Genomic DNA, 24,855 nt, shown 5'->3' with positions numbered 1-24,855 from the left:
ATGAATTCGGCGGAACAGACGGTTACGTGGTTGATTACGCTCGGGGTGCTGGAGTCGCCGAAGAAGACCATCTCGGATCCCGAAGCGTTTCTGCAGACCTCCCTGAAAGATGGGGTGGTGTTGTGCAGGCTGCTGGAGCGGCTCAGCCCGGGCTCCACGGAGAAAGTAAGGGCACCATCCATATACACCCCCTCCTCCCGTCCTCCCCTCCCCGCTGCATAACCAACCGCCCGCCCCGTCGGCGCGTCTGTGCGCTGCCCAGATCCGTGAACCCGACGCGGTCCGCTGTCTGGCTTCTCTCTCTCTCTGCCCAGTGGTCCGTGAGGCGATCTCTTTTGTAGGTCACGGCAGCCCGGGGTATTGTCTGCGAAAACAACGCTATGTTATACGGCTGCACATAACACGCATGTCAGCGCGTGCACGGAGAAAGGCCGCGGTTTCCACCGCGTATTGATCTGCCTTTAATAGAGAATTGACAGATCCAATGCTAGGAGCTATTAGAGCCACCGTGGTCTTAATAATAGTAATGGAGGCCTCGTTCAGTGTGCTTTTTGATGGAGGTTTAAAACGCTCAACAAATCGGCGTTGCCGCGTGAAGCCCCTGTTTTAAATGTCCTGTTATTCCAGGGCGATGTGGCTTGTATGTCACTGCGTTTTGACACTTGATCGGCCAGAGATGACCATCTATCTGCACACAGATCACAGCAATAATAATAAGAGTGGGCCGCCATTGACTGCAAAGGCACACAGACAAGAGATGGACCCTCTCCCCATTTAAAGAAACAGCGCAGTGTTTGTGTCTGTACAGTTGAGACAGCTACCTAAGGGAGGCAATGTTTTCCTCCACATAAGCAAAGGAGAAATCCTGGCTGTTAAATGGCAAAGTGCACCTCCATTTTCTCCCTCTTTTACCGATAGTGGGCTGTTGAAATTCTGATACCAAAACCAAAGTATGTTTCACTGTCGTGCACACAGGAGAGGATGTGAGGCTGAATGGTGGCCTCTTTGAAATACATGTGTTTGAAACAATCCACAAATGAAATAGGTGCCTAGTACTGATGGATTAAATCCAAATCAATGTGGGAGAATCATCCAATATATTGCAGATCTGAATTACATGATTTGGTATAGGTTTTTTAACAATATATTGAGACATAACTGCAAAGATGTAAAAACTTGAAAAAATTGATTAAATGCCTCTGTCCCAGCCCACAACAACATGGTCATATGATCCAACAATTGAGGTACTCTGTAATAATCCAATAGTGATAAATGGGCCAATATTCTACCTAAACACATAACATAGACACATGTATTTGATAATGATCCCATTAATGTGCTGGAAAAACAATTTTGACTGATAAATGTACTGAGAGAAACATTTATAGAGGAAAACTGTACTTATCATTGCCCTCTAGTGGACAAACTATACATTGGCGACACTTCTCAAATTAACCTCAAACACATATTTGGCATATCTGCCCTTGTTACTTATCAGCCAACGTAAACACTAATATGATACATATGTGATAAACTGACAATGGCTGATTTCTTCATTGCGCTCTAAATAAATACTACTACCAGTTATTACTCCAAATAATACTTAACATCTTCCCCATGCTCCACACTTCCCCCCCAAACATTTACATGTTGAGCTTCTGTAATAATGATCTAAGATCCCTGTGCTAGTCGTTTCCTGGCTAGTAATATTGTGCCAGTGTCTGGTCCAGATGTGGCATGTTCTGTTTTGGCTGAGCCACACTGTATGTGGGCCACAGCTGGGCCGATTGTCTGTTGCAATTAGGGTAAAAGTGCTTTATAAATCAGAGTTGATAAATACTGTAACATATTTATTTCCAATTGGCTATAACAGGCCTCTTTGCCACCCTCACTTGCATCTCTCGTCTTTTGGATTCCTCCCAGTTACATTTCCTTCATGGAGAGATGAAAGGCTATGTGAGGATTGTGGACCTGAGGCAACATGTGTTCATATTTTAAAACAAACTGATTGCTTAAGTCTGTAATGAATCACTCAATGTTACATCCAAACCTCCTAGACTAATATCTGCCCTAGACACAGTTAGACAACAAGCACTTATCAGTAGCAAGAGGTAGACATATGGAAAAATATAAGCAAAACTGAAATGAAAAACATACCAGATAACGCCATTATAATGACTGATGCTTTAATGTGTACATCATTTTAATATTGAAGCCAATGAATGGGGAGCTAATTGCAGAGGATCAATAAAGTTGTATCTAAATCTATATTACATTATAATGCATTTGTTGATTACATTTAGTAGGATATGCCTCATCTGAACCTGTAAACTAACTAAAGTAATTAGATCAACATAGTGGAGTTAAAACTGCAATATGAATTTAGAGCAGTAGAAGTTTAAAGCTAGCAGTAAATACAAATACTCAAGTGAAGCACAAGTACCTCCAAATGTTACTTAAGTACAGCATTGGACTAAATGTATGTAGTTACTTTCCACCATTGCTAATATACTCAGTTTGCACTTGTTTGAATTGTATTACCTTATAATGAAAGGTCTTTCTAGTATTTGCTCCAACCCCTGAGCCTTATTATGATTATTATTTTTTCTCTCAACATTTTCTTCTCTCCCAGTCTGTGATACAATAAACCAGTGCGCCCATAGGCCACACCAACATCGGCGGGGAGCCCTATTTGCCAACGTCATTTCCCTCGATCCAATACCACAGCCTCCTCCACTTCCCCGCTGCGGGATCAGCCTCCCGGAGTGTCAGGCCCGCTGCAAACACTTACACACACACACGTAAACACAAACACACACGCGCGCACACACACACAGGATAATGTACATGTTCATAGCGCTGATAAACTCACAGGTTGTCCGCAGTGTGAGGAGCAGGACACGCGCAGCGTGAGCTGGACGCGTCGCTTCTAACCAGCGTTTCCGTCTTTCCAGATTTACCAAGACCCGAAGAACGACGGCGAGTGCCTGAGCAACATAAAGGAGTTCCTGAAGGGCTGCACGTCGTTTCGCGTCGAGGTAAGTCCCTCCTCAGCTCGGGGCTTTCTTCTTCTTCTCGTGTTTACACCGCGCCCGTCCGCATATCAAACCACCGAGCTGCGCCGTTTGAAAGTGCACGTTTTTCAGAGGAGGCACCGACACAATAAACAATGGGCTCGTGGGGTGGACGGTCGCTGCCCCTGACAGAGAGGGAGGAGGAGTGAAGCCACAAACGGAGAACAATCGCCCATCGTCCCGCTCCTTGCTCGTCCCGGTCGGTGGCGGTGCGTTTGCAACATGATGGTAGATGGTAGCCTCGAGCAGCTGATGTACCGCTACACTGTCGCCTGCTCACACGTCCTGCTCCATCGGGCCGAGAGGCGGCGGGGTCGTGTTGACGCTCTGTAATTCATGCAGAGCTTTGTCCTCGAGGCTCGTGCGTGGCTTTGTTGTCACAGTTGACACTATAGCCCTTGTATAAACATTTTTTTTGGGGGGGTTGTTTTTAAAAGAACCAATTTACTACAGATAAGAACAATACATTAACATGGTTATGCTCAACTGTGGTAATTACAGCCTAATTATTATAAGGTGTACAGTTCAAACATGTCTGCTCTGTTTGGACATATTTGGGTTAGTTGAAGTTATGGCTGCTGTGGCAAATGGAGGGCAGCTCGTTGTTTAAGGCTGTGTGTTGGCCAGTCCACAGAGGGGTCATTGAACCACCCCGGTTCCACAATACAACTCAGTGTTCCTCTGTGTTGCCTCTGCCTACTGAGTGTGCAGCCACTGAGGGAGAGGCTGAGATTGGGTGAGACAGAGAGCTGTCATATTAAGTGTGTGAGACATGCCCTTTTGTAACACTTTAGTTGGCAGGGGAGAAAAGGACATCCTTCATTGGGGAAAGGCCTCCGTTTGTTCTTAGCTCACTACAGGGACAGGTTCTGTCAGCGACACTGCGATAATCTGCACTTTTTATTGATTAAGAATACTCCAATTCCCTCCATAAACACTCTTTTATGCCATGCTGAGATACGTTACCTCCTTGTGTTCAAATACATTACTTTTCTTTTGTGTGTGTATGTGTGTGTGTGTAACCCGGACACAGCCGGATTACAGTAGTTTTGGGACATGGCCATCCTCCCGCTCACCATCTGTGGAGCAAAGATGGACCTTCTCCAGAGCCCAAAGCTCCGCTGGCTCTGACCCCAGGTAGCTGCGGCTGCAGATTAGAGCAGTGGCCGCTAACATGAGAAAGCCTGTCAGACAGACAACTGTGCTTTTGCAGTCCTGACCTGCCTCTTTTTAATGGAGTTAAGCCGGGTATCGTCTGGATATTTCAACTGGATTGATCGCTTTTAGATCTAATTTGGACGCCTCATGCAGAGGAGACAGTCACGAGCACGTCTCGCACTCGGGCAGCTGCCGTTACTGACCTGTAACCCCTAATGTCTTGACCGCAGGAAGTGATCATTACAGTTCCCATGACCCCACTGCTCCCTCTGAAATAGTAACCTAACCCGTGTCTACACTGACAATAATCACAGATCCATCTTTCTGGAATAATGGGAGATTTTTAATCCATTGCCTTTAAAAAATATAGACAAGATAAGGCTGTTGTGTTGTATAGATACCGTAGTTAGTAGACGTATAGTGATGTATATATATATATATATATATATATATATATATATATATATATATATATATATATATTCAATAAATCATGATATATTCAATAAAAAATGATACATGTATATATATATATACATGTATCATTTTTTATTGATTAACTGTTAAAAATAGTAAAATAAAGAGAAATCGCCGAACGGTTATCAAAACTGTCACTGACCAACCGATCAATCGGATGATGTAGTATCTGTCCTAGTATCCTTGTGTGCGCTGAAACGTTGATTTCCTTTGGTGTATATATATCAGCATATTTCTTATTATTTGCAAACCGTTTGCAGTCAGTGGCTATGCGACCCGTAGACATCAGCAGCAGGACGCAGCCGTCTTCACCAGAGCTTTACCGATAAACTGGCCAGGTCGCTTTTAGAATTCTCAAATATCCATATTTACCCTAAAAGTGCAGTATCAGTTGGGCTATAATCTTAATTTCTTGCTTGTCTGTGTGGTTTTTGTCATCAGCAACTGAAACTCATGATCAGTTGAATTGGGGTCTGCTGACTTACTTGGCCTGTGAAGAATATCCCATTGTTTGTTTTTTAACTGCTTGGCTGCCTTGTCTGTATGTTTAGGATCATTGTTCTAAAATTGGGACATTGGTTCCAATGCTGTCCACTCTGTATGGATGTGAACACCCTCAGTTACCATTCAAAGTCAACACTTTAACCCCATCGCTTTATGCCTATCCAGTGTCTGTCTAAATACATCCTGTATGTATTCTTAACTTCCTCACTGGAGACAGTGGAGTACCCATAGGCATTAATATTTCAACAGAGTTCAGAATATTGAACTAATCTCTTCCTAAGAAGTCGGATATAAATAACCATGTCCCGTTAACCGCAGCGTACATGTCGTAGTAGCTGTAGTACACTGTGCCGGTAAACACTCCTGTGACTCAATCATGGGAGCAGTTCAGCACTTTGTGGCAGCTTTCTGAGTCACAGAGAGGTGGAGCAGGACTGTCTCCGCCCACTCAGAGGGATCATTACCTGAATGTGATGCTGAGGCCCGGCGGACATGTCGAAGCCTGTCATGCATAAATGTATGATATACATCATCCGTCGTGCTTTTGTTGACTGGTAACTTTTTAGCTAATTGAGGATCTGTTAGAATGACTTGAAGAAAAGTTAAGTACAAATACTGAATGTTACTTGCAGTTTCAGTCCCAGTGGATGTATTGACAGGTGAGGAAGAGGACGCTTTCACATGAATGCTCCTGAAGGAGAGCAAGCCTTCCAGTAGTTTGTGCATAGACACACACTCAAATACACACACAAGCACGCTCTTGCAAACACACATTCACATATTCCCTGAGGACGTATCTGCAATCAGAGCGGAAGATGAAAGAGACTCATATCTCACAGCCACTCAGCCTCAGTATAACTGAAGCGAGAGTAACCAATCACATGAAGCTGTTACACAGGAAGAGAGAGGACGGCTACAGTCATCAACAGAGATACAATCACTGCCATTCATAGCAACCGAGAGGCTAGTGAGGGTCACACTGACGTTGACACAGACCGTGCACTTTTACTGCAATTAAGGGAGAAGGCTGGCTGCATTTTTGTCAACAAATCCCATTTAAAAAAAGAAAGAGAGGCATCAATGCATCAGTCTGTATCTCGATGCTTTCTGACTTCCCTACCCTGTGACACCCATGCCCTGTTATGTAATTGTCATTACAAGTTTCCAACTTTTAAATCAACACCCGAGTTGTAAGAACCTCTTTGACTTTTCTGAAAGCTCCAATATATCCGACTTAGCGGTTCGTAATGTGGAAGTGCCTGAAAGCAAGCAAACAGCCACAGTCCATCATAACTGTAATAGAGTGATATTAAAATGTCCTGAACATGGGAATCTTTTCATACCTAGACCATATGACGTGGATGCAAAATTATTGTGATTTAAAATAAATAAATAGGCAAAGTCATTTTCTGAAACGGATGGGTCCTGCAGTTTTTAGGGAACCTTACTCTGACATAGAGCTGGGTATCATTTGGAGTTGTCTTGATACTCGAGCCGATGCAGTACTTGAGTTTATCTGCCGATACCAGAATTACTCTTAACTTTAGGAAATATAAACATGTCTTTCTGCCCACACCTTTTCTCGTTTAACAACAGAAGCCCAACATCTCAAACGGAAAAAGGTTATTTAGGCACAAGCAGCTGTATAAAATCTGTCAGTAACTATTTAGGGTTGGAACAGTTTTCCACTGAATTAAAATGGACAGTTATCATACTATACTACGCAATTGAAGAAAAAAAAAACTGCCATAAGTGAGTTTGTGTGTGTGAGTCAAAGGCACAGAAAGTGTGTATAGGCAGTATATGTTAATTGTAACTAATCAAAGGACATTAATTTAAAATTTCACAGCTTTTTCATTTAGTAGTTAATTTAACACGCTATAGTGCTGCTAACATGTCAAATGATATGCTTTAGTTATGTAAGATATTCTGTTCTTTTTCCTTTATGGGTCACTGTAACGGATGATAGTAATAACAATAATAGTGTACGCCTTGTATGCCTTGAAACCGTGATATTTTCTATGATGGTTATTATACCATGAAAATCTCATACCGTAATTACCTTAATAATTGAACGTCAGATACATCCGTCTGACCAGACGTTCAATGCCAACTTGCGGTGCTCGACATTTTTTAACTTGGGGACACATTTAGCCAAACTCAACGAGCATTTTTTGGGGAATATTTTCAGCTGCGGACTAATGCACATTTAGTGCAGTAGTGAGCATTTAGTGCACTGGCTGGTGTGCGTTGGATTACCTTAAGATAAACTACAGTGACCATGTTCATTGTAATAAAGAAACATGTCATCCATTGTACATTACACTTCGTTTTAATGCATGTTCTCGTTCACGTATACTTGAAACACTTGTCAGTAGTATACATTCCTTGATAGTTATGGTATTTTCATGGGATTGGTTGGCAATAATAAAAATACAGAATATAGCAGACCATATCTTTTGATGCTCTTGTATGAAGGGAACTTTGGTAGTGCACATAACTCAGCCAGTACGGTAGCTTGTTCGTTTCGACCACTACTTCTGTCGAGGATAAGAAGGCTTGTTGATTGACTGCTCAGCGCTTGCAGTGTGGCCAAGTGACAACACAGCCCTACTGTGCTGGAATTAGCGATTAGCTTTAAAAAGAGAAATGCTGATGGCTCTCTGGCTCATGTTTTTCTCCCCCACAGCCGTTTGAGGCCAGTGACCTGCTGCTCGGGCTGAACTTCTCAAAGGTGCTGAGCAGCCTGGTTTCCCTGAATAAAGTGACTGCAGGTGAGTCAAAATAGATGCAATGTGTGTGAGTTTGTGTGTTTTTATGAAAGACAAGGCGAGGAGTCATGAGTGTGTGGGAGCTGACTGCAGAAACCAGGTCTTGGTGTATTTATGTCTTCTCTCTCGGTCCAGATATCGGCGTGGGCAGTGACTCGGTGTGCGCCCGACACTCTTCAGCCCTTCGCATTAAGTCTTTTGAGTCGCTGTCCTCTCAGGCTTCACTGGGCCGGTCCTCCAAGCTGCTGCAGAACCAGTTTCGCAGTCTGGTAAGGTCAACACTCACTAACAGCACAGTACGGGGATACAATAGATCAGAGTCGCTGAAAGAAACCCACACAATACCAATTACCAACTGTCAAATACAATACTGCCTTTGTGAAGCTTTTAATGGACAGTTTGTGATGAGACTGTGTCTTGATATTTCAGTTCACGCTTTATATTGTGTTGGCCAATTGTTATAACTAGGGATTGGGTATCGTTTGGGTTTTTCCCGATACCGGTGCTAAAACAATATTTTTAAAATGATACTGGTGCTAAAACAATACTTTTAAAATGATACTGGTGCTAAAACAATACTTTTAAAATGATACTGGTGCTAAAACAATATTTTTAAAATGATACTGGTGCTAAAACAATACTTTTAAAATGATACTGGTGCTAAAACAATACTTTTAAAATGATACTGGTGCCTGAACCGATACCTTAAAAAAACAAAACATTAAAGACATTAAAGAAAGCCTTTTTTATTGCCAATGCAAATTATTTTCTTCAAATTGTACACTATATTAACTGTTTAAAGTATACTATGAATATAAATAAATACAAAACACTTGACTTCAAACTACAGCTTCAAACTTTTTAACTTCAAACTGTGAACAATATGTGACGTACACGCAATTGTTTTGTTGCATTTGCTGCACGTCGGGTTGTTCAAATCTTTTTTTGCGAAATACAGCCATACTTTTGACCGTTTACCTTTCGTCATTTTCTCTGTTAAAATGATTTGAAAATGTGATGCTAGCTAGCTACTGTAGCTATACAAGCGGTAGGCTATCGTTGCTGCTGCCAGGACGGAGTAGTGTAAAAAAAGTATTTCAATCGGCTCAGGCGCTGAAATCTGCGTTGCGTTTCGGTCTGCTAGGCACCGGTTGTATAGGTTTTCGGTACACAACCCTAGTTATAACACAAAAACATGATAGTTAAAGGTCTTGCATAACCACACACGTGTTTTCAGTTGTTTCTGGAAATGAGATTGAAAATCAACTAAGAGTTTCTTGAATGCACATAATCAAGATGAACAAGGTGCCTTAAACCAGCGTGTCCTAAATCCACATCCATAGTAGTTTGTTTATTTGTGATGCTGTTCATCCCGCCTGCTGTCTGTCACTCAGTCAAGCCAACAATCAATCAATTTGATCAGTTCCGATATGATAATACTCGCTTCACATCTCTTTATATAGCGTTTCATCTCCTGTCTGTTTCTGCTCACTTTCCTTTCTCTCTCTCCCTCCTTGGTGACACTCCTCCCACGTTCTTCAGGACATGTCAGAAAACAGTGGACAGCAGCTGCTGGTGAGGGCGCGTTTCAACTTCCAGCCGAACAACGAAGATGAGCTCACCTTTGACAAGGGTGACCTCATCGGCGTGATTCGCCAGGAGGACGGCGGCTGGTGGGAGGGGATGTTGAACGGCAGGACTGGCTGGTTTCCTAGCAACTATGTCCGCGAGATCAAGGGGTCTGGTAGGTACCTCACCCACCTCTGTCGGCCATTTCAACCTTAACGCAGTCGTGTAGGGATTCATCACATGATATTCTTCTTGTTTCAATTTCCCCTTGAACCTACATCAATTGTAAATAGCCTCCCCCCCTGTGTGTGTCTGTGAATGATCACAGAGCAGCTTGAAAGATTGAATAATTTTCTTAACGGACGTTTTCACAACCAGTACGCCCATCACAGTGGCCATTGTCAGTCCATCTGGCCGTACAACAGTAACGCAGCCCCACATCTGCTGCGCTCTGGTGTTTCCCCGCTTGTAAAACAGGTCAATGTGCCACTTTGGTGAGAGGGGGCAGCTTAAGATCGGTCCTCTGTTTGAATGACATTTTATTTATTTGCTTCAACAGTTTAATGATCATATTTGGTGAGTGTAAGAACAAACGGTATAGAGTACATTATACGGTTCATGTGAGCAAAACCATGTGGATAAGACGAGTGAACCAGGAGATAGTTTTTAGTGTCTGAGCGTTTAGAGCTCTTATATTGCACATGGGATACATGAAATGCTGAGATTAAGTGGAAAAGAGGACAAAACGGTGCTGCTGAAGCAATGTATTATTGAGCTGTTGTTATTATTTTTTTCTCAATTGATATCATTGTATGTGCAAATTTTAACACGCATACAATACACATAAGCATACAGTGCAGTAAACTGACAGCCACAATCCACTTTTCTTCCAGGGAATTTGCTATTTATTGCCAATAGCCGTAAATATATCTTTACGCAGCCAATTATATTTGGCATAGCAGTTGGAACAAACACTTGAATGTTCCAATGGTGAGATTCATCTCTAAAGTGAAAATCACCATTTGTTGTGTGCCTTTTTCTCAGGATAATGGTTGAGATTTTTTAACTGATTGTAATATCATTTCAGAACTCATCCTCACATAATTTGGGAAAAACGTTATGATACATTTATGATATTAATGCCAATTGGTCCACCTTTGTACAAAATTTTATATTTCATGAATAAATAAATTAAGGCTTTGTTTTCATTGATTTTTTTTTTTTTTCCTGTCTCATCAGATATAATGCTCGGTAAGACGTATGCGCCCTAATTAATTTCTTTTGTCTCTGGCTGCAGACAAACAAGTGTCCCCCAAGTCTGGCACTCTTAAGAGCCCCCCTAAAGGCTTTGACACCTCTGCCATCAGCAAGACGTACTATAACCTGGTAAGGACGCAACTCAACAGTTATTTGAAGTCTGTCTTATTTTCCTTATTTTTACATGTTTGTAAAACTGTCATCACAGTTGGATACTAAGCGAAGGGAATTGGACCAAAGACACGTTTACATTGTAACATGTGCGTGTTATAATGTTATGTGTGGATTTATAACAAAACATGTGTGACACACGACAATGAAACTAATTCCTGAAGAAATTACTAATAATGAACAGAGCTTTCCAATTGTCAGCTGTTTTTTTTCTGTTTCTATTGTAGGTGTTGCAGAACATTTTAGAAACGGAGACAGAATATTCCAAGGACCTTCAGAGCCTCCTGACCAACTACCTTCGCCCTCTTCAGAGCATTGACAAGTATGACTCATTTACACATCCAGCTTGCTGGAACCAGAACCCGGTTATTCTCGCATGATTGTTGTACAACAGGAACCCTGGATCAATTACATTATACACTTCCCTAACAACACATGTTTTTCCCATCGTGTCTTTTTCCTGCAGACTGTGCAGCTCAGAAGTGGCTCTGATTCTGGGAAACCTTGAAGAGATCAGCACCTTCCAGCAGATGCTCGTCCAATCGCTGGAGGAGTGCACCAAGTTAGTCCCTCCCACACACACACAGCCTCAATGCAGCAGCAGCAGCCTCATTGTTGCATAATAAGTAGAGGGACATCTAGTGTTGGGCTGGATGTACTACAGGGATGTTGGTACACCATAGACGAAGGAATTTGTCATATATTGTAGCACTTTTGGTCTAAAGCACAGATGCACATTCCATATACTTCTTCTGTTTTCTTGTCTGTGTATGAGATTTTTTTTTCTTGTGTGACCTTTTTTGTCTTCAGGCTTCCAGAGGGCCAGCAAAGGGTGGGAGGCTTCTTCCTCAACCTGATGCCACAGATGAAGGCTCTTTATGTTGGTTACTGCTCCAACCACCCGTCTGCAGTGAGTTTGCTAACTCAACACAGGTACGTCTGCACATCAACTACATGAGGTTTTATTTGACTGTGTTTTCAACCTGTTTTCATGCAGTTCACAAGGGAGAAGAGCAGGGGTTTTGTGTTACAGCGTGTATTAGAAAAGGAAGAGGGGTCTGGTTATATTGCTGAAGTTTATCTTTATTTTACATGTTGGAGCTGTAACTAGGAAGAGAAAGTGCATACTCGGCAGGCAGCTTTTCGTTATCAACACAATTGAATACAGCTGAAGGAGAGGGAGTGAAATAAACATTTGTTCGCAGGTTAAAAGCTAATTACTGTAGCGTATGGTCCAAATCTTTAACCCAACTGAAAACATACACGTGCAAAACCTTCCCGTTCCTGACATGCATAAATATAATTTACAAAAAGATCCCCAAGCCAAAAGTAACCCAAAGACAGTTGGGTTACCTACTAGGACAGGTGTTATCGTTCTCTATTTGTAAGTGTTGGGGTTAGCTACTTAAACGAGTAGTTAACCCCAACAATCACAAATAGAGAACGATTACACCGGCTCTGACTGGAGCGTGATGCTCCCTCCACCAGTGAATGGGTAGCTACATTGGAAAAAGAGCAGCAAAACCTTTCATATTTGCCTGAAAACGGGACTCTGTTCGGACCTGAGCCGACTGAAGGGGATACTTTATAATTCACCTGATAGAGGTTGAGCTGGGATGCATCTTTTTTTTTATTACTATCTATTATTCTAATGTAAGTATTCAGGGACTATTATTGTGAAGCACAATACACTGCCTTTGAGGCCTTATGATCACAACTTTATGACAATTTATGATAATTTTGGAGGATGTAGTTTGTGGTGCTGTAAAGGTGATTTGGCTATTTATCCTTTGCCAGAACTGTTTTCCACACATACTGTCGTAGTTTTTCCCCCATGTTGGAAAAACACAATTTGACTCGTATCCAGCTGCCTTTATAACTTTGTCCATCAAAGTTAATTTCTTCACATTGCAAAGACAAAGGCAGCAAGTGAGCGCGTTGTAGCACGTTGCATACCTGTTGGCAACGTGTGTGCGCTTTAATCAGAGGTCTGACATGACGGTTTGTCATGGTGATTAAATTAATAATGTATTTTGCATCCCTGTTTCTGTCTGTCCGTCCTCTTGCAGTGAAGTGTTGGGCGAGTTTATGGAGGGCCGAGGAGCCGTCAGTCCTGGGATTCTCACCCTAACCACAGGCCTCAGTAAACCCTTTATGAGACTCGATAAATACCCCAACTTACTGAAAGAGCTTGAGCGGCACATGGAGGTGTGTATCTAAACATGTGTCTTGAGCACTTGTGTTCTGATGTGTGGTTCACAGCCAACATGTTTCTTTTTGTTTTTTCAGGAGAGTCACCCTGACCGGCCAGACATTCAGAAGTGCATGGCGTCTTTCAAAAATCTGTCTGTAAGAAGAATCTCACTTCCTCCCCTGTCCAATGTAGCAAATAACCAGATTTAAAACCAGACTCAATAAATGAATTAATAGCAGGTCTTTAACAGCCTGTTTGTTTCCGTTGTGTCAGGCTCAGTGCCAGGAGGTGCGGAAGCGTAAGGAGCTCGAGCTGCAGATTCTCAGCGAGTCCATCCGGCTGTGGGAGGGTGATGACATCAGGACCCTCGGCTCCGTGCTCTACATGAGCCAGGTCTTAGTCCAGAGTCCTGGCTCAGAGGTACCAACGCCATCTAAAAATAGCGTCTCCACTCAATTCTGCCGAACCTGCTACTCTGTTATGCTGATAGGATGCACACTGCTGACTGAAACTTTAAATTAATCATTATAAATATAAGTATTTTAGAGTCAATTAATACATTTACATCAGTTTTTTTTACGCTGTAGCACATTTGGGTTAAACCCTTTCCTATCATCATAAATATTCAATGTTTTTGGAAAATTACATCAAGTTTATCAAACAAGAGTGTGTAATATGAATGCAACAAACGTCTTTCTAATAAGCACACATCAGTTATTTTAAGTGTAGAAATGTAATGCAACAACATGCAACAAGTCTTTAGATTTCATCAAAGGAGCTTTTATAGTTTAGTAAGAATTATATTAACATAATCACAATTATACATCTTCGCTTTATAACAGTTAACCACTGCTTTGGTAAACTCAACAAAGCAAAATCAATAATATTAAGGGCACGGATCAACCCAGAAATCATTAGTAGTCTCAGTTAGAGTTCTCTGTGACGGAGAAGAGCAAAATTAATCTCTTAACTGTGGCATCTTAAGTGGACAGAAACATCAATAGCGATAAAAGTGCTTTCCAGTTTGAATGCACTAATCGTAAGTAAATTACTCCACAAGACCGTGGACTGGAAAACACCGCTCTTTAAAAGATTCATCAAAAGGGACATTTCCAGGTATTCAATACATTCAATAGTAGCTCCACTAAACTCAAAGATGTATATTGTAGTTAAACAATGTAATGTCATTTGCTTAACACAAGAGATTTTTCAGTGACTGCATGAATTATTAAAGGTGGACTAGTTCATGTCAAAGATTGACAATAAGGAATTATTTTGAGTGAAAGCAACCCTACAAATTTGTAAAAGGTAAAAATCGTACATCTTTTCTGTGCTACTACTGCATACAAAATCAAATTATATGAGTTATCAATGAATCTGAGTAATAGTTGTATAACTTTATAGACTTCTGAGCAAATTACTTTGAACTTGCCGTGGTCGATCTGTTCTTTGCTCATATTACTGTTGCAGCTAACTTTACGAGGTGATTAAATGAGCTTGAGAGCCTTTTGAGAAGATGTGGGGGAAACAAACGCGCCTATTATAATATACGTACGTTTGTAAGTAAGAATGCGTACTGCACCGATGGCCTGGAGTTTGCGGTGGTTGTCAATGTCACATTAAAGGTGCACTTTGTGGAAAACAAGTTCTAAATAATGTGTGGTACGATGTCAAATCGTTCATCTGAACTGGCCTTCTTGCATTAACACTTATTTCCATCTCATTTTTATTCGTCAGGAGAAGAGTGAGCGTTACCTCATGCTCTTCCCCCACGTCCTCCTCATGTTGTCTGCGAGCCCCAGAATGAGTGGCTTCATCTTCCAGGTCAGTAGTAAACCTTTTGTCAGATAAACCCGAATCTCCTCAAGGAGGGGCGATTTAGATATGTATCCCTCTGTCTAGTTTTAAACCTTGATAAAGTGGATGAACGGTCATTTCTCTGTTACAGGGCAAATTGCCCCTGGCCAGCATGACAGTGACCAAACTAGAAGACTGTGAAGCACATAAAAACGCCTTTGAGCTCAACGGGAAGAGTAAGTGTGACGAGCAAGGGTGTCATTTTATTTTTATTTTTTACACAACACACCTTCTAATCGATTGTCTCCGTCCCTGCAGGTACAATGTTTGACCGTCTCCAGGTGGTGTGCACCAACCAGCAGGACCTGCAGGACTGGGTGGAGCACCTGAGCAGACAGATCAAGCACACTGCATCCACAGGACCCAGCCACAAACCACTCACTGTTCCCTGCCACACGGTCAGAAGCCAATGATTACATTCCCACATACAGATGGTTTTCTTTCTGTTCATTTGAACCCAACGTGGTGTGAACACTGTGATTATATATGTTGATTTCTCACAGATTTTTTATCAGCCCGGCTCGCATAATGCCCAGCAATCATCTACAATTACTGGACGGCCCTGTGTGAAGTGGCTTATTTCTCTCACTAGAATGGCTGAATTGCACAATTGAATTTAATGAAGTGAATACGAATACGTAGTAATCAACATTCAGCTTTTTCCTTGTATAAACAATCAACAATAATGATCGTGTTATCGACAATAGGGCATTTGCATGTAGGTGGCTGCACGATGGTAGCTGTCTGAAAAATAATTTAAAATCTATTAAGTTAAAGGGGATGTAATGTTCTTGTATGATTTTATGCTTATTGCAGTTTTTCACAATCACTTCTGCAATTAAAAAAAACAAACAGTATTAACATTCTATAAACTGTTTTATGGAACATCAACACTCTATTGTATGTCTGCAAAAGGTACAAACTCACCGTGTTTCATCATGGCAGTGAACACTGGAAATGTTTCTCATTTACAAATCTCTGTTTTGTTTTTATTCTACTTTCTTGTTACACTGACTGCTTACTGTACGATACAAGAATGTCAGTTTTACAAGCTGAAGGCTAATATATATCGCACTGAGCTCTTTACATTACGATTTCAACGGAATATATATGTTTTCTGGGAAAAGTCAATACTGTACAATACTGTAGTACACAGAACAAGGATATGCACATGTGTATGAATACAGTAAATGTGTAGCAATGTGTTACATGTACCGTAAACATAACATTCCTTTCTGATCTTTCATGTAAAGTCATAGACAGTGAAAAATAACAACAACCCCGCGACAATAATTTGCATGTGATGGCTCAAACAATGAAAGAATACTTTGAAGAGCAAGACAATTTCACTTTTGAATTTATTGTTTGATTTTTTTAATTTATTTAAAATCGGAGCCAAAGGAAATGAGGAAAAAAAACAAAAAAAAACAGGGAGGTGCCACATGCTGAAGTAGGCTTCCTTGGAGAGGTATTTTGGGCACCTTCAAATGGGAGTAGAGGCCAACTAGAGTCACAGCACCCAGGATGTGGCTGGGGTTTAGACATCTTGGCTTCTAAGCACTGCGTTTCTCAAACAGACTGAATATTATACAGTTTTGAGAAACAGTTGGCTATAACTACGCTGCCACTCTATTGGAGATGCACCCCTGCCTAGTTTTCTACCACTGACTCAGAGTTTCTCTCTGAAAAGTACACACTAAACGCAGAATACGGTGATGCATCTACTGGGTGTTAATTAAGCATTCAAGAGAAAACGTTTGGTAGAGGAGCAGAAGTTTTTGTGATAAATGTGATGACACAATCCCTTGTGTTTCCCGCCTCAGCTCCCATCTCACCCTCTGACCCCGTCCCGGCATTCTGAGGGGAGGGGCATGACAGTGGCCCCCACCTACCACACCCTGCCTCACCCTTCCTCCCATGGGTCGTCTCACAGCACCATGATGTGGGGCCCACTGGAACCACCCAACACCCCCAAGCCCTGGAGCCTGAGCTGCCTGCGGCCCGCACCCCCTTTACGACCCTCTGCAGCCCTCTGCTACAAGGAGGTGAGGGCCCGTGTTGTTGTGTAGTTATGACTTCTTTATATGTTCTTGTGTTAACTGTCATATAATTGTCTCACGTCTGTCTATTTTCAGGATCTTAGTAAAAGTCCTAAGAGTGTGAAGAAACTCCTTCCCAAGCGCAAGCCTGAGAGGAAACAGTCTGAGGAGGAATTTGCTTTGAGGAAGAGTATGTTTAACATATTTCTTATTTCTTTCCAGAGTTTGTGTTTAACTTAACAAATATACCAAATGTATTTTATTTTTTCATATCAATGGAACACTTTTTGGAAAAATATACTGATATGTATATGTCCGTTAAACATGGACAGGTATGAGGGTGTTATTGATCTTCTCATCTCACTCTTGGCAAGAAATAGAAGAACTGTACTTCCTAAAATGTCAAACTATTCTTTAAATGTTTGTCGACGCTGTTATTTGTGCTTCCAGGGGATTGAGGGGCATGAGCATGTAAATTGATGATTTCCCCTTCACTTTCTCTTCCTCAGGTACAGCTGCTCTAGAAGAAGATGCTCAGATCCTAAAGGTTATTGAGGCATACTGCACCAGCGCTAAAACCAGGCAGACCCTTAACTCCAGTAAGAAAACACCAACTCTTACTTCTATAGAGTATGTGCATGCACAAAAGAAGAGCGGTTCATACTGGTGCTTGCAGTCTTTGTTACTGCACTACCTGTATTCTTTAACTCAAAGCCTTTCTTTAACACTGGTATTCTGAACTGATCTTTCTAACAGTATCTTCTCCTTCTGTCTGTCTCTCCTCCACTCCTCACTTTTTGGCATTGATCTGATTTTCCTGGAGTTCCTTCTTTTTCTCATAATTCTTTGCTTTCTCCATCCTGCATCTCTCATTGTTTTTATTATTATTTTGTTTTATGATCGATCATTTGTTGCGTGCTACATATGCTACCTCCTCCTTCTGCACCACCATTCCGCTTTTCCTCTCCCATTTCCTACTTCTACATTCGCAACGTCACCGACCAATCTTCGCCCCGCTCCGACCAGCCTGGCAAGGCACCGACCTGATGCACAACCACGTGCTGGCCGACGCGGACCGGTCCTGTACGGACTCGCCAGGCCGCCGTAGCAGCGTGTCAAGGCCAGAGTTGTCCTCTGACCTTTCGGAGGACTCTGACTATGACTCCATCTGGACCACCCACAGTTACAGGATGGGTTCAGTACCGCGTAAGAGCTGCATCTCTCACCAGAACTAAAGGACGTACAGTACTGCCACGCTGTACTGTAATGTAACGTACAGCGCGCTTACCTCTTTTACGTCAATGTATTCAAAGGAACTTCATTTTTTTAATTTATCTATTTATTTTCTATTATATATTTGTTAATTCTTTTGTTAACTTATTTGGTTTATTTATTTCCAGATGTTTTAAGCATCTCCCTGTTGCCTTTACCACTTTCCCTTTTATGTGCCTCCTCTCTTTGTGTAGTTGTCATGCAGTAAGTGTTTGGTAATTCTTGTTAATTTATCTTGAATGTGACCACTCCCCTTGTTTGACCATACATGTGGCAGACTCTCAGCAGGGAGTAAAGGGGTGTTGGAGTGGAATATATGGGAGGGATAACTATTGGAGGGACAGATGGGGACTGAGCTTTTCCTGTCTGATATTCAGATGTAATTCAGGAACGACAAGTGTATTCAATTTACCAAGTACTACTTCTCTCCAGTATGTGTTTCCAGAGCATGTATGCTCAAATATAGCACAGATGCCATACACACACGCACAGGTTCAGGCACACATGCCCCTGCTGCCTGATAATATAGCGGCATGCAAATGAAACTTCCAAATTCTTAATAACATTGCTGTTTTCATCATTTTTTTATCTTTATACATGTTACTAAGCAGGTTTAGATTTAACGTACCACACGACCAAAAGCTACTAAATACTACGAATTATTTGCAAAATGTTATAGTTTGTGAAAGGATAAGAGCTAGGATAAGATGGTGAATTTAAAGGGTCAGTTTAGCAAAAATACACTATTATTTGCCTATTTTCTCTGAGATTTGAATACAATCTAGTTTGTGGTGCTCCCAGCTTTGAAAAATGGTATTTACACACCATTGTGTCTTTCCCCATGACTCTGGACAATCCAAAGATCTCAATGTCAACAGTTTAATTCAAACTAGTTTGAAATTGTCACTACCAAAACTGTTAACGGCTTTACCAACACGTCCTTTTGGAAGTGTATTTCTTCTATCCTGTGAGCACCAGAAACTGAATTCCTTGTATTGGTGTGGATGCAGATATCTCAGTTAGTCACCTGGATTACTTTCTCTGTCACAGAATGAGAAAGTCGTTTGTTTTAGATTTTTGGTAAAATGACACTTTAAGTCATTCATTTTGAGATTTCACTGGATTGTGTAGTCCCTTAAGTATCATCCTTAAACGTCTGATCTTCCATCCAGTAATGTTGCGGTCTGTCAGTGGTTCTACAGGGTTGCATTTATATTTAGTTTGAAACCTCAAGTTAGTGTGTTGACAAGATACAAAGATTAATTTCAACCAGGCAGAACATACCAGCTTGACACGAATACACTGTTAACCACTGTGTAAACTACTGTTAACTCAGCTACAGTACTGTAATACAAATCAAATGCCTTTTGCTTAATGACTCCTAGTTAAAGGAATAGTTTAATATTTTGGAACAACACTTATTCACTTTTTTTCTGAGAGTTCGTTGAGAAGATCAGTATCACCCACAGATCTGTCCATTTAAAACAACCCTGCAGCCAGGAGCAGATTAACGTAGCTCAGCATTTAGAGTGGAAACGGGAAACAGTTAGTCTGGATGTGTGCAGCTATCAGCACCTCTCGAGCTCACTGTATACGATACACCTTTGTTATCCCTGTGTATGTAAGAGTCAAAAACCCACCAAGATAAATAAGAACAAAAAAATCAATGTGATTAATTAAGAAATTAATTATGAAATGAATAAAAGTGACGAAAGAGACCAAGCGGGAATGATTATACAGTGAAAATTAAGCAAATGAGTGTAATCTAATTTCATGTTTCAATCTTCTAGTTATGTACCAAGAGAACAACAAATTACTTAAAATTAGCTCGGCTCCTCTGCTTCCGGTCTTTACGCTAAGCTAAGCTAACCAAAGCAACTGTAGCTAGCTCTAGCTTCATATTTGCTGTACATACATAAGAGTGGCATCAATCTTCTCATCATACTCGATAAAACAAATAAGCCTATTTTCCCAAATTGTTGAACTGGTGTAGCTGTTACTAAACTCTGACAATTTGACCAAGTTAGCTTAATGTAACAACAAACACCCCTTTGTGTCACAACACTTGCACCTATGCTGCGGCCTCATACGCCAGACATGCCTTAGTGGTGTCTGGCTTGTGAGGCTTCCCATGCTATCTCTTGCATTAATGACTATTTTTATGAAGAAGTATTTTTCCAGTGTTGGTATTACAAGTACAGGTTGGCATCCACTTACAGTAGAGTGTATCTCCTCTTACAGCAAGCAATGTGGGTGACAGATGGAATATATCGGTCCATGTTACAGTACTATTTACTGTTTCTGTAATGATTCCTTTGTTGTATTCATTATTTTGTTTACAGGTGTTTGTTTTCTTAATTTATTTACATTTTATTTCTGTATGTCAATGTTTACAAAATGATCCCTGGAAGAATCATTTATTTTCTATTTTACAATTTTATTGCTCTGTATCAAAGTTTACACTGAAAATTATAACATGAAGTGTTCGAATTATTTTGCACAATCATGTAACGGGCCAGTGGGGGTGGGGGATAGAATCTGTTAATATCTGTACTTTTTGTCGTCTGCCTAGAGTGTGTATGATATAGTCCTAAAGGTAGCCTTGAGTATTCAGTGTTACTGTAAAGTAAATGCTCATTCGTAGTGTAAATGCTCTCCTTTGGTGTTTTGAAAGCATTGAGGGTAAAAAAAAAAAAATAGAAACAAGAGACCGTGATTATACAGGAACATTTCTACGTGAGCTACTCATTCAATCTCAGAAGACTGTCAGAGTGGACTTGAAATATAAGAGCACATAGTCTCCCTTTCTGTACATATTAGTTGTCATGGAGCAAGAAAATAAAGTCCATTCTACCTTCTATGAGTATTTGAGTAAGAATATCACTGTCCTTATATCATGTGCTATACTTTGTGACGGGTGTATTCTGTGGTTTAAGAAGTCAAACAGGCAGGGTGAGAAGAGACCAACTGTCTACGACCAACAGCGCCCTCTGTGTGCTCTGATGCTGTATTCAGTTCACATGTGACCATGTCTTACCTGCAAACAGCGCCTTCAGTGTATTTGTTCTACTTTGCTGAAGTGTTCAAGTCCCAATACACTGTATTATGAGTTTTGAATAAATCTGTCATTTGATAGACGCTGGCATTCTGGTTGATTTGTGAGAACAGCAAATCTGGTTGTGTTTAGTGTGTACATGGTGGGGTCATCATTCATTTCTGATTGACAAAGAAATGTGAATGAATGAAATGTTGTTGCCAGATGTCTCCACAGCCTCTTGTTTCCTATTCACTTTTGTCTGGCTCTTGTCTGATGTCTCCTCTGTGCATGACTAACACACTACTACCACATTTCGGTCTGCTTGGTTCTCTTTGATGCTGACTGTAACTCGCTCCAGTGAGGACTTCTGCACTGACTCGATTTAAGGAGACAGAACAGTACCGAGTGTTGAGTGCTCTTGTGTTTTGAAACAGGGCCGCAAAGGGAATCGGGGCTGCATGTGATCATCCCCGGTGAGAGGAAGATCCTGGTGGAAGATCCCCGTCGCAATGGACAAAGTACTGTAGAAGAAAAGTAAGATAATAGAAACATCTCTTTCTCGTGCTTCTCATCTGCCTGATTCACGTTATTAACATTTCGTAAAGTCCAGAACCAACGATGCCCAAAGCCGATTTGTTCATTTGTCACAAGTGTACAACTTCATGTTTTTAAAAGCTCAGTCATTTTTTAAATCAGCTGGGCACTGTATATTTTTTGCAAACATCACTTAAACAGGAGTAAATCATGCATTTGTCTGGGACTATTTTCAGACATCAATTAATTTTTTCCCCAAACGTTTTTTGTCATGACTTTCATGCAAACGCTCAAAAAAGAGGACATTTTTTTTCAGCGTTTTTCAGCGTGAATAAAGGCATCAACCAATCATGCTGTGCGGAACAGACATATTGAAAACATTCACTATAGTGTAGCTGATGGTTATGAGTTGAGCCTGTGCTTAAAAGGATTATAAAACAATACTCTGTAGTCCGAACCAAGACGGCAAACTCCATTCATCTTTTCAACTTTGTTTTATGTTACTACTTGGGAAGTGATCCATTCCTCATGTGAATCAAATGTAAGCGATGGGGGACCAAATTCACAGCCTTTGTTATGTAAAGGCTGTTTTAATATGGACTTGAAAAGTATGAGCCTATCCTCTATTAGCCAGCCTTGTGGTCATCACTGATGTGCTAACTTGTACATATCTTCAAGGAGTCTGGTGGACGTGGTGTACGGCCTGAGGGATGAGGTTCAGGAGCTGAAACAGGTGAATGTTTATGAATGGGATGTAAGAAGCATGATGGTGTGATTTATCATATATATTACTCAGTTCAAATGAGCTGTAATGGTGAAGAGTAGGCATAATGTTTTTAGAATTTAAATGCATTTGGAGTCGTTCTCTGTTCTCTGGCACATACGAAGATTGAAACATCAATGTGTTTCCCATTATTTGGGTGAATGACATGAATGATAAGACTGTTTTTCCACACAGGATAATAAGAAAATGAAGAGGTCACTGGAGGAAGAGCAAAGAGCGCGGAAGGATCTGGAAAAAGTTGTGAAGAGGGTGTTAAAGAGCATGAATGACCCAACATGGGATGAGACAAACCTCTGAGGGTCTTGTGCACGATCTCCACCTGAAGCTTAAAAAGAGAAAGAAAGCATGAACATGTGTGGCCTTGCTCTCCGTGTGTATGTGAGAGAGAGTGAGTGAAGTCCACACAATCACAAACATAATTTAAGGTTGGTTGTGAGTGAGAGGACGAGTGAATCTGTCAGCAGGTAATTGTGTGCTTGTTTGAGATGGATGTGTGTGTTTGCTCCACGAGGAGCGCCGTTACTGCGACGTGATGCTAAACAGGGTCGCCCGTCTACCACCACGGTAACATTCCAACACCAACGAGGATGGTGAGGAGATTACACACTTTGACCCTGAGTGTGTCCACAACTTCAACATCTATCATCGGTGTCTTCGGCGGTGTTCAGCGTGGCTGGAAGACAAGTGGAGAGAAGTCCTCTCCCTCTGTCTACAATCATTTAACGGTCCGCTGTCCAATGCTACATATATGGTACTTTAATGGTGATATATGGTACTTTAATGGTGATATATGGTACTTTAATGGTCACAACGGTCTTAGACAAGTCTGAACTTGAACTATACCATTTCAGAACCTCTCTTGTGTTATTTATTTTGTATGAATTGATTTTTGATCTTTTCCTAACACAGGAGGAAGGGAAGATTGTGTTTTTATATTATTGTTTGCCATTTATTGTCCTTTTTACTGTTTGACCACTTTGCGGATTGACTTTCTTTCTAGGGATCCTAGGGAATTGTACAGATATTGAAGTTGTACTGTATAATGTAAATACTGCTAAAAGATGAGCCTTTGTCCATTGGGAGAAATAAACGTGTTCTTACAAGAATGACTTTGAGTTGCTGCTGAATCTGCTCCAACAAGGAGACTCTGCTCTCTTAGTCTCTCAGACAAAGACGCACTCACTCAAAAGCAACATGGCTGGATACACTGTCCTCGGGCCTCAGAACCCCAAATCCCACCTGAGATTTGGTTATACATGACTTATACAAGGCAATTTTTCTCAACATAAACTAATGTTATGCCTGTCAGCCTAATTATTATTAATACTTATCATACAGTATATTGCTTACTGTAATCAACAACAAAGTGAGAGCAACTTCAAATGGCAGTTAATACCATATGGCTTGTCATGAACGTAGCCTATTTTGCAGATTTGGCAATTTTATGACAACGTAGTATGTCCCAATTGAATGCATATGCAACAATATGTAGTGTGTGAGGGCAGCTGTGGTACTAAAAGTAATAATATGCGACTGGTGCGGTTCCACTGGTGAGGAAACAAGACATTTCACGGCTCAGGTAAGGAGTGTTTGTCATCAAAAGTAGAAGTTATTTATAATGGTAATGTGCGTATAACATGTTTTCTTCTTATTTATTTTTATTTTTTTTACCAAACTTTTCAGGCTGTGAATTAGCTGTACAACTCCACCCACGTGTGATACACCGCCACTAGTATCCAACGCCCCCTTCGCAAAAAGGCGGTCTGTTTGGTTTGAGTACAGTTTCCGTCTGCCATGTTGCCGCTGCACTCTTTAAACGTGATATGCTAACAGTTCAAATGCTAATGCTGCTGCGGCCCAAGTAGCATTTCTGCTCGTCTGTTAACAAGTGTGTTTATTCTGTTGCTAATATTTCCGGGCTCATGTTTATGTTTTTATTTTTTATGTTTATTTTGTGTGTGATACTATTGTGCTCGGATGTTCAGTGCTATTAGCGTATCTCCTGACAGTGCTTTCACTTCAGCAGCCTCTGCATTTTTTCTTGTAATATTTGGAATTAGAGGCGATGACTAAATTAAGCTATTTCTCATGTTTCATGCGTCCTATCTCGGCCCCCGCTAGCTAGTTAGTAAGTTGTTACGTTTTCGTATCATCACT

At 41.1% G+C, this 24,855-nt stretch overlaps 1 protein-coding gene across 2 annotated transcripts; it reads left to right on the top strand.

Annotated features, from left to right (window-relative positions):
* arhgef7a (Rho guanine nucleotide exchange factor (GEF) 7a) lies at nucleotides 1–23,795 on the top strand (the record flags this gene model as incomplete). Of its 2 annotated transcripts, XM_079231084.1 has the most annotated exons (21): nucleotides 1–165; nucleotides 2,955–3,038; nucleotides 7,903–7,987; nucleotides 8,120–8,253; nucleotides 9,527–9,728; nucleotides 10,851–10,939; nucleotides 11,209–11,303; nucleotides 11,448–11,543; nucleotides 11,792–11,914; nucleotides 13,051–13,189; nucleotides 13,271–13,330; nucleotides 13,449–13,595; nucleotides 14,913–14,999; nucleotides 15,124–15,208; nucleotides 15,291–15,430; nucleotides 16,856–17,077; nucleotides 17,168–17,261; nucleotides 17,581–17,670; nucleotides 21,815–21,914; nucleotides 22,593–22,647; nucleotides 22,873–23,795. In XM_079231084.1, 21 exons carry the CDS (start codon nucleotides 1–3, stop codon nucleotides 22,993–22,995), a joined length of 2,415 nt encoding a protein of 804 aa, XP_079087210.1. The 2 variants fall into 2 exon arrangements, with proteins under 2 accessions (XP_079087210.1, XP_079087211.1); XM_079231085.1 differs by lacking the exons at nucleotides 21,815–21,914; nucleotides 22,593–22,647; nucleotides 22,873–23,795 and adding an exon at nucleotides 18,098–18,306.
* Nucleotides 23,796–24,855: the final 1,060 nt, after the last annotated feature.

Source organism: Taurulus bubalis (assembly GCF_910589615.1).
Source record: "Taurulus bubalis genome assembly, chromosome: 15".
In the NCBI taxonomy this organism is placed as follows: Eukaryota; Metazoa; Chordata; class Actinopteri; order Perciformes; family Cottidae; genus Taurulus; species Taurulus bubalis.
This window is presented reverse-complemented; position numbering and strand designations above follow the sequence as displayed.